Source organism: Ailuropoda melanoleuca, chromosome 13, assembly GCF_002007445.2.
Source record: "Ailuropoda melanoleuca isolate Jingjing chromosome 13, ASM200744v2, whole genome shotgun sequence".
Lineage (NCBI taxonomy): Eukaryota > Metazoa > Chordata > Mammalia > Carnivora > Ursidae > Ailuropoda > Ailuropoda melanoleuca.
The window spans coordinates 20,445,161-20,455,688 of NC_048230.1; the positions used below are offsets into that span (position 1 = coordinate 20,445,161).

Genomic DNA, 10,528 nt, shown 5'->3' on the forward strand with positions numbered 1-10,528 from the left:
TGAAGATTCTCGCTCTCCCTCTCCCTCTGCCCCTTCCCCACTCGTGCAGGCGCGAGGGTGCTCGCTCTTTCTCTCTCTGCCAAATAAAATAAATAAATAAAATCTTAAAAAAAAAAAAAGAATAATGGAATTAGAGACTCACCATTGCGCAATCATTACAAGTTCCCACTGATTCTAGCCAAAATCTTCAATGAATTCTAATCACTAAGGGGTGAAGATTTGAAAAATCCGGTTTCACAGTATCTCCCCATAAAATACACATGAATTGCAAAGGGAAAAAAACGAACCCTGCAATGGGAAAAGCTGGCAGACACCTCCTCTCCCAAGTAGCTGAAGTCACCATCCCCTCAGATGGGACAAACCACCACGAGCCCGCCCCCTCCGCGCGATGCAGTAAGAAAGACGGGCCAGCACTGCAGCGCCATTCCTGCCAAAGGGCTTAATTTGAATCCAGTTGTAAGGAAACGTCACACAAAACAAGCTGAGGGACAAATGACAAAATTACTGGCTTGGACTCTTCAAAAATGTTAATGAAAAACAAAGGCTGAAGAACTATTCTGGATTAAAGAAATGTATGAGACGTGAACATTAAATGCAGGGCACAAGGGACACCTGGGAGGTCAGTGGGTTGAGCTCCTGCCTTCAGCTGAGGTCATGATCCCAGGGTTCTGGGATCAAGCCCCGTGTCAGGCTCCCTGCTCCAGGGGGAGTCTGCTTCTCCCTCAGCCTGCACCTCTCCGTGCTTGTGTGCTCTCTCTCTCTGACAAATAAATAAATAAAATCTTTTTAAAAAAAATTAAATGCAGTGCATGATCCTGAATTAAATCCTGGACCAGGACAAACAAAACAAAACAAAACACTGAAAGGGGTATTGTGGGTTCATTGATAACATTTGAGTATGGACTGCAGTTTAGGTAATGGAATTATGTCCATGTTAGGTTTCTTGATTTGGATCCTTATAGCTTTCTTTTTTAAGATTTTATTTATTTGAGAGAGAGAGCGTGCACAAGTGGGGGGAGGGGCAGAGGGAGCGGGAGAAGCAGGCTCACTGCTGAGCAGGGAGCCCGATGCAGGACTCGGTCCCAGGACCCCAAGATCCTGACCTGAGCAGAAGGCAGACGCTTAACCGGCTGAGCCACCCAGGCACCATGTCCAGATCCTTGCATCTTGATATGGAAGAGAATATCCTTGATACTAGGAAATACAGCCTGAAGTCTTTAGCGGTAAAGGAACATGATGTCTACAACTTACTCTCAAATGGTTGAAGGGGGAAAATGCGCGTGTGTGTATGTGTGTGTTATATATACATATGTATGTCTATACATATTTAGAAAGAGAATATTAGAGCAAAGGTGGCAAAATGTGAACCATTGGTAAAGGGTATAAACTCTTTCCTTCAACTTTTAGGTCAGTCGGAAAGCAGCTAAAACTAAAAAGCTCCCACACAAAGAAGCTAATACAAAAATAAAAGAACCCACTAGGTGCCCAGCCTAATGGATGAAAAAGACCCACCCCCCAGGCCTGTGTGGTTGTCTCCCTGCCAAGCATGTTGCCTTCTTCCTAGCTAGCAGGTCCTGATTTTGAGCACCATTAAACTGTTTAAACTAGAGCATGTAATACTTTGCTTGAAAAAAGTTAAAAAATGAACGGGCGTGGGGCGTCTGGCTGGCTCAGTCAACAGAGCGTGTGACTCTCAACCTCGGGGCTGTCGATTGATTGGAGCCCTACATTGGATGCAGAGATAACATAAAAAAATTTTTAAAAATAGGGACAGCTGGGTGGCTCAGTTGGTTAAGCATCTGCCTTTGGCTCAGGTCATGATCCCAGGATTCTGTGATCGAGCCCCATATTGGGCTCCCTGTTCAGTGGGGAGTCTGCTTCTCCCTTTCTCCCTTTCCCACCACCACTTGTGTTCTGTCTCTCGCAAATAAATAAATAAAATCTTTTTTAAAAAACCTTTAAAAATAAATTAACTAAAATAAATTAAAAGACAAAAGAGAGAGAGACACCCCAAAATGAGAAGAAAAAGTGAGGGGACTCCATGAATGAATGAATCCCTGAATGGGGAGTGAGTGAATGAATGGGCGGAGCAGCAAGTAAGTGGAAATGGACAGAGCCCTCTGTCCCAGCCTTTTCACCTCCGGCCCCTGTGCACCCCCAGGCCCCACCCATCCAGGTGCAAGGTGCCAGCTGGCTCTTTTTATGGCTGCCCACACCCTAGCGGCCCCACCGGCCAAAGTGCGCTTTCCTCCCTATTCTCAGGAGCTGAGGCCACACGGGTCCCTGCTGCTTTCTCCGCTGCTGGACCCCACCTTCCTCCACTCCTGGCAGAAAGGGCACCACTGCACAGTGGGGAGACAGCGTCAGGCTGGTGACCAGGCCACCCTGAGCCAGCCCCAGGCCTGCGGCCCGCAGCCCAGGTGCCCATCGGTGAGCATTTCCCTTCCTTGTGTCTCCGTTCTGTTCCCCCATCTGCCCCTTAAGCAGTTTGATCAAATCAGTGGTTCTCAACTCGGGCCACACATTCAGATCCGCTGGGGACCCTCTTAAAACCTCCAGGGCGCAGACGGCACCCCAGACCAACTGTGTGGGACCCAGGCACCCACAGGTTTTAGGGCTTCCCCAGGTGATTCCAATGCAGAGTTAAGTTTGAGAACCTGTGAGCTGTGACCTTGTTGGCCCTTTCCAGCTTTCTGAGGCCCTGTCCATTTGTCCTGTCTTCTGTCCCAGGAGGGGTAAATGTGAGACCCATCCCCGGACCTATCCGGGGGTTCCTATCCCTCTGCACCCCGTGGAGGCAGCAGCAGCCCTTTCCGGGGCTTGGCCCAGCCCCACGCACTCTTCCTCAAACCTCCCGTTCCAACACCCAGCCGTCTCCATTTTTATGTTGGAAATCAAGGGATCTGGGATCATGGCCGAGGCAGAGTCTCCCAGGTATGGGCTGGGGTCTTCCTGCTTTTTTGGCCCTCACAGCTGCTGAGGAAAGGGTTGGGAGAAAAGGGAGAGAGAACTGGGGAGGACAGAGCGCCTGTTCGATCCAAGAAACTAAGTGTTTGGCTCTTCCTATCCTTGATGCAGGAGCTGCTAACCTTTTCCAAGGAGGGCAAACCCTGCCTGGGTCCAGCTGGGTGCCAGGGGCTGAGCCCCCTGGGGGCACGTTTCCCACTGGTGTCACCTGCTGGACACAGCCTGAGAAGGGAGGGGGGAGCCTTGAACTTCCTTTGCATCGTGCCCTGCACACCCTGCGGCACCCCCAGGAGTCTTACTTTGTCCATCTATAAAATAGCCCCCCCCACCCCATGTCACTGGCTCACTGCACACAGAGGCACTGAGCTTTCAGAGGGGCTCCTGTGTAGCTGGAAGCTTGTGCCTCCATGCAAGAGGGCTACTGATCTGACGGACAACAGAGATGACCCATGGCTGAACCCCAACAGGACAGGAGGGAGAAGCCGGCAGGTGAGTCTGGAAGCCCTGTTTCCCACATGGTCCTCAAGCATTTAGGAGGGGCTAAGGAAGGTGCAGGGGGGGATGCTGCAGCCGGTAGGGCAGTGGCCCTTCCCAGCTCTGCCGCCGGTGGAGTCGGGAGCAGAGTGAGCAGACTGAGCATCCTTTAGGGGAAGCAAGTATCCGCAGCCGTGAGGATGAACAGTAGCGGCCCGCGATTACCGATTACCGGCGCGCACTTCTTTGCTTCTTACGAACTTGCGAGGTAGAGATTATTAACCCCATTCTCCAGATCAGAGAGGTTAGGTAACTTGTCTAACGAGTCACTGCTACTGTGGCCGAGGGAAACTTCAAACCCAAGTCTGCCTGGCTTCAGAGGGCGTGCTTTCTGACCTCTGCGAGACCCGGTGCACACGCGGGGCATCTTCATCTGACAGGTTCATCAGAGAAGAAAATGCTATTACCTGTGGCAGGCGGGGCTGGGGGAGGTTCCTTGCGCTGTCTGCATGGGGTGAGTGGGAGAGGGGTGGGAAAGGCATCATCTCAGGTTGGGTACCCAAGACTCTGCAGGGCTTCCCGGGAGAGGGGCTCGCTCAGTGGCCCAGAGCTCAGGGCAAGGAGGAGCCTGCAGATTCCGCTGCCTTGCGAGGGGTTGGGGAGGGACTGGGCAGTGTGGAGAGAGTAGTTTTTGAGCCAGAAGCAAGGCTGGCTTCTTGGGCCTGTGATCGCAGCAGCTGTGCAGAGTCCCACATTCAGAAAAGGTCCCACACTTGGGATTAAATGCTCTGTGGTCGCTGGCTTGACATTTTAAACGATTTTTTAAAAAGATTTTATTTATTTGAGAGAAAGCACACGCGCGCGCAAGCAGGGGGAGAGTTAGGAGAGGGAGGAGCTGACTCCCTGCTGAGCAGGGAGCCCAAGGCGGGGCTCAATCCCAGGACCCCTGGGATCATGATCTGAGCCCAGGGCAGACGCTTAACTGACTGAGCCACCCAGGTGCCCCATTTTAAATAATTTTATCTTGGAGTCTGTTTTGTGAGTGAAGTCAGCCGGGACGGTGGGGCACGTGCTGGGGCGTTGGGAGCTGGGAGACTTGACCCACGTGTATGCGCGGCCCCACTCCCAGCCCACCGCCCCTTCCCCACCAGAGTTCTGCTGTCCCCTTCGGCCCCTGGAGTTGGAGTTAAGGCGGACAAGGGGGGCATGTTCTGAGGGCGACAGGCAGGGAAGAGGCAGGGAGCTCTCCCCCACCCCCAACCAGGTACAGATGGGTGCAGGTGGGAGGTTGATTCCCGGGGGGTCACCCATCTGCCGTGGGTTAGGGGTGCGGCTTTGGGGAAGCCGTCTTGCACACCTTCCTTTTGCTCTGGGCTCCACTGATGTAGCTAGCCCTGGTCACATCCCGTTCCTGCCATGTACTCACGGGGCAAGCTCAAGCAAGTTACTTCACCTTTCTTATCTTTTTCTTATCTGAAAATTTTCTTATCTGAAAATGGGAATGTCAACACCCCATAGGATTTTTTTTGAGGTTTTTTTTTTTTGAGGTTTGTTTTTATTTTTTCTTTCCCAAATTCAAATCTGATTATGACAGCGTTGGGCTGAGAACTGTCTACTGACTTGGTGTTGTTCTAGAATAAAACCCAAAACCTTTCACCTGGGCCAGTGCTTTCCAATAAAAACATGATGTAAACCACATATTTAAAAATTTCCTTGTAGCCACATTTTTAAAAAGACAGGTGAAAATAATTTTAATGTATTTACTTCACTCAATATATCAAAATTATCATTTCAACATAAAACAGATATTAAAAAGTAAATGTTACATTTTTTTCCTGTCTTTGAAATTGTACTTTATGTATTTTTATGAAATGAGTGTATCTCGCTTCACACGACGAGCGGCCACCGAACTGGACGGCCTGGAAGCCCACAGTCCGGCGGCTGCCAGGCCCACCTCACACCATCTCGCCACGCTCTCTGCCCAGCAGCCATGTTAGATGCCTTCTTTCCTCAAAAGCTCCGCTCCATCCACACACGGTTCCTTTTGCTGTTTCTAGCCCTGGGGCGCTCATCTTCCTCTTTTTCCCTCTAGATCTGGTTAAGCCTACTCATCTTCCACGTCAGCTCAACGCCCAACCCTGAGGGCCCTTCCTTGACCCCTTCCCCTGCTTTCATGCTGTTGTGTCTCTGGCCCTCGCCAGCCCCACGCCTGTAACTTCACATTTACTTGAGGCACTGGGTCAGGATCTCTCTCTCCTCTAGTTTGCCAGCTCTAGGACAGAGACAGCTCTAGGTTTTGGGGTGGCAGCTTGAATCCTGACCCCAGGGCTTAGCACAGGCTCTCAGGGAGCAGGGTGGATCCTGAGGCCTGGCCCCTGGAAAGCACTTTAATGCTCACTGTCCTCTCCTTTCCCTCTGGTTGAGAAAATGCCTTATAAAGGGACTCTGCTCGAGAATTGGAGACACGAAGCACTCAGTGCCCAAAATATTTAAGTAGAAACTTGAGTTAAGCACACAGATTATAAATATTTCTTCCCCAGATTACATACCACTTAAAAATAGTGTCTCAGCTCCTTTTCACGATTTGGGCCTTGATGAAGGAAAATGACTCTTCAAGTCGGAACATAATTACTGCCCTTTTCGTGACTTGGCTTTTCCCTCGAGGAGGAGGTGGAACTGGGGAGCAGGAAGTGGAGAGGGGGCACCGTTGTCCCTGTTTAACTGGCAGATTGGGCAGAGAGCCACATGCTGAGGTGCTGCCGTTCCTCAACGCCTTTTAAGATTTGATTTATGAGGGGGAGAGAGAGCACGAGTGGTGGGAAGGGGCAGAGGCAGAGGAGAAGCAGACTCCCCACTGAGCAGGGAGCCTGGCATGGGGCTGGATCCCAGGACCTCGGGCTCATGACCTGCACTGAAGTAGCTGCCTAACCGACTGAGCCACCCAGGCGCCCCAACGCTTTCTTGTTCTAATTCCTTCCCAGGTGAACGTAAGCGAGGCCCCAATCCACAGATGCCAACGGACCCAGGGCATGCCCAACCTGAGGACACCTGTGCAGGTGAGGATGCAGCCCCGAGGCCGCGTGGCAAAGCCAAACACGCCGTTCGGGTTCTTTTACCTTCAGTCAACACTCCTCCTTCTCAGGACAGCGAGTGTGAAGACTCCCTCGACATCTCTGTCCCCCCACAAAAGATGGTACAATTCTCCTGCTTCTCAGGGCCTGTCACCTTGAAGTCCTGGGGAGGGGTGCAGTAGGAATCACAGGGAATCGTCTGCACGTCTACACCACAGCTTCTCAAGGATACAGGGCCCCAGGGCTCAACAGTTCCTTGAAGCTTTTCAAATAAACAAGTTTAAACACCTACCATGTACGGCTCGAGGGTGATACATTTAAATATTATTAATTTTTTCAATCCCTGTCCAGCTTCAAACTGCAAGCTCTTTGGTGAGTATAATGGGGCATACACCCCAGAGCTTGCCCAGCACCCCAAGAAAAGCCTCAGATAATCTGAAGTTCCTAGACACCACCTCTTACACAGTTCTTGGGACACCCTGTGCTGTAAGAATGGATGATGTCAACTGAAAGGCTTTATATCAGGTGTTTTCTTTCTTTTACGAATGAATTTGCAGGGGCTCTCGAGCTGGTGCTTAAAGTCAGAATCCAGAGTCCCAGAGAAAATGACTTCATTGAAGTTGAACTGAACAGAGGAGAGCTCAATTACCAGAATCTACTAGAAGTCAGTTGCTCGGAACTGGGGATTGAACCAGAGCAAGTGAAGACAATCAGAAAGCTACCAAACACACTGCTCAGAAAGGTAGGGCTTGGGGCGCCTGGGTAGCGCAGTCGTTAAGCGTTTGCCTTCGGCTCAGGGCGTGATCCCGGCGTTCCAGGATCGAGTCCCACATCAGGCTCCTGCGCTGGGAGCCTTGCTTCTTCCTCTCCCACTCCCCAGCTGTGTACCCTCTCTCGCTGGCTGTCTCTCTGTCACATAAATAAAAATCTTTAGAAAAAAAAAAAAAAAAGAAAAAAGAAAGGTAGGGCTTGCAAGTGTCTAAATGCAGACGTTTTCGGGGTTCTAAGTGGGCAAAATTAATGTTCTGTGAAGCTCATCACTTAGCTTTTGCATTTCTAATGCGAAAACAAATTTAAGACACTGGGAAATTTGGGCTGCAGGGCAGCTATGGTAGCTAGGTAATTTTCAATCTGGTGCTTTTACCAATTTGCACACCTAAATTCATAAACCCTTTAAAATGGTCTGAATTACAACTAATGCCCAAGTGGAAGGCTCAATTCAATGCATTTGGCCCCTTCCATCTCTGCAAACCTGACCTGGCTGCAAAGCAGGCTGGTCTCCGGGAAGGAACAGATTACCCCACCTTTATTTGCTCACAACAGTTCAGCCTTCGTAATCTGGTAAAACAAAACTGTGTTGCATTTTTATAGATTTTCCAGATTCAAAATATAGTTCTCTAATTTCAGAAGAAAACTCTCATTTCTTTGGGCATTATTTCTTTAAAAGCTTTCAAAATGCCTTTAACAATTCTCCTTGGTGTCATGGCTAGTAGTATATAGTCTTTGTAAAGGAATGGCACGGTGATCGTATTTTCTAGATTTTTTTTTTAAATGCCCTTTTCTGGATTTGAAATAGTGTATATACAATTACTGGTGCATGCTAACTTCTTAATAAATGAGAGCTATAATTATTACTTAAAAAAAAAAAGTCCTTTTCTTCCACTGCATCAGTTTGGGACTATAGTCAGTCCCCTTAGGAACCTGCAACAGAGAACTACCCCCCCAAAAAAATGAATGAATGAAAGAAACAAACTTCTCAATTGCTACCTTAGTTTACCATGACAGAGAAACCAATACAGAAATATCCTGAGTTTTGGGGCGCCTGGGTGGCTCAGTCGTTAAGCGTCTGCCTTTGGCTCAGGGCGTGATCCCGGCGTTCTTGGATCCAGCCCCATCAGGCTCCTCCGTTGGGATCCTGCTTCTTCCTCTCCCACTTCCCCTGCTTGTGTTCCCTCTCTCGCTGGCTGTCTCTCTGTGTCAAATAAATAAATTTAAAAAAAAAATACCGAGTTTAGACAAGAACCCAAGATGCTGGCCATTGGGACTTTTTAATCTTAATAATTTCACATGCTATCTATAAACCACTGTATAATTTCTTTTACATATTAAGGACAAAGACATTCGAAGACTACGGGACTTCCAGGAGATAGAACTCATCCTAATGAAACACGGGAGCTCTGAATTGGTAGAATACACACCATCCCTGACAGAGAAGCCCTGCTACAACAGCAATGCTGCAAAACCGACCTATTAGAAAAGCCCAGAAATGAAACCCCGGAATCACGTAACCGGTTTGCTCACTTCATGTGTGTACTTTGGAAAACTGTTCCGTCTCAAACTTCTCTGGGCAGGGAGAAATTTCAAAAAGTGCTTTGACAAATAGAGCTATTTTAAAATATTGTGCAGGGCGCCTGGGTGGTTCAGGTCATGATCTCAGGGTCCCAGGATCGAGCCCCACGTCAGGCTCCCTGCTCAGCAGGGAGTCTGCTTGTCCCTCTCCCTCTGCCCCTACCCACTGCTCGGGCTCTCTCAAGTAAATAAAATCTTTTTAAAAAATTTGTGCAGGATGATACTCATCATGGCAAGTTTATTTAGTGGCACTGTGCCCTAATCCTGATCAGCCATGGGTAAGTACTAAGGTTCAGTCAGGACAAGTAGCCGAGGTCTGTTCATATCAACTCCAGAAAGGGCAGGGTAAGCAGAGAGTACTGGGAAAGCCAAGACCCCCTTGGCACACTGGTTCAACCAGTGCCCCATTTTTTTAAAGACTTTAATCTTTACACCCTACGTGGGGCTCAAACTCACAACCCCCAGATCAAGTCACAGGATCCACTGGCTGAGCCAGCAGGTGCCCCGTCCCCCAGTGCTCCACTTTTAAAAGCATGTCACACCATAAGGCCGCCTGGTTGGCACAGTCGGTTAAACGTCCAACTCTTGGTTTCAGCTCAGGTCGTGACGCCAGGGTCCTGGGATTGAGTCCCACGTCAGGCTCCTTGCTTAGTGAGGAGTCTGCTTAAGATTCTCTTCTCCCTGACCCTCCTCCCGTGCTCTCTAAAATAAAAAAGATCTTTAAAAAAATAAAAGCATGTCACACCATCACTTCCTATTTACACTTTAACTTGCCTATAAGATGGCAAGACTTAATAGACTCGAGTTACCTTTGAGGCCATTTTGAACACACTTGTACAACAGCCAAGGCACAGCCCACAGCACTCAACTCTACTAATCAGATGAAAAAAACAAAGTCGGCACTCTTACCAACTAGCTCAAAGCTAGATTCCTTTTTTTTTTTTTTTTAAGATTTTATTTATTTGACAGAGATAGAGGCAGCCAGCGAGAGAGGGAACACAAGCAGGGGAAGTGGGAGAGGAAGAAGCAGGCTCACAGCAGAGGAGCCTGATGTGGGGCTCGATCCCAGAACGCCGGGATCACGCCCTGAGCCGAAGGCAGACGCTTAACCGCTGTGCCACCCAGGCGCCCCTCAAAGCTAGATTCCTATCACACTACCTAGAATCCTTCTAGGTCAACTCACCCAAACTTCTAGTTAAGAACTGCTGGTACTTGGGGCGCCTGGGTGGCTCAGTCGTTAAGCATCTGTCTTCAGCTCGGGTCATGATCCCAGGTTCCTGGGATCGAGCCCCGCATCGGGCTCCCTGCTCGGCAGGAGGCCTGCTTCTCCCTCCCACTCCCTCTGCTTGTGTTCCTTCTCTGGCTCTCTGTCAAATAAATAGATAAAATTAAAAAAAAAAAAAAAAAAAGAAAGAACCGCTGGTACGGGGCGCCTGGGTGGCTCAGTGTTGGGCGTCTGCCTTCGGCTCGGGTCATGATCCCAGAGTCCTGGGATCGAGCCCCACATTGGGTTCCCTGCTCAGCAGGAAGCCTCCTTCTCCCTCTCCCACTCCCCCTGCGTGTGTTTCCTCTCTCGCTGCATGTCAAATAAAATCTAAAACAAAAAAAAAACCCTGCTGGTACTTTGGAAGCACTCAGGTAGCTTGACCCCATTTACCCACTTAACC

At 49.3% G+C, this 10,528-nt stretch overlaps 1 protein-coding gene across 1 annotated transcript; it reads left to right on the forward strand.

Moving 5' to 3' along the window:
- The first annotated feature begins 3,416 nt into the window (after positions 1-3,416).
- Positions 3,417-8,766, forward strand: ANKRD40CL (ANKRD40 C-terminal like). The gene is made up of 3 exons (XM_034640438.1): positions 3,417-3,456; positions 7,094-7,254; positions 8,623-8,766. Exons 1-3 carry the CDS (start codon positions 3,417-3,419, stop codon positions 8,764-8,766), a joined length of 345 nt encoding a protein of 114 aa, XP_034496329.1.
- Positions 8,767-10,528: the final 1,762 nt, after the last annotated feature.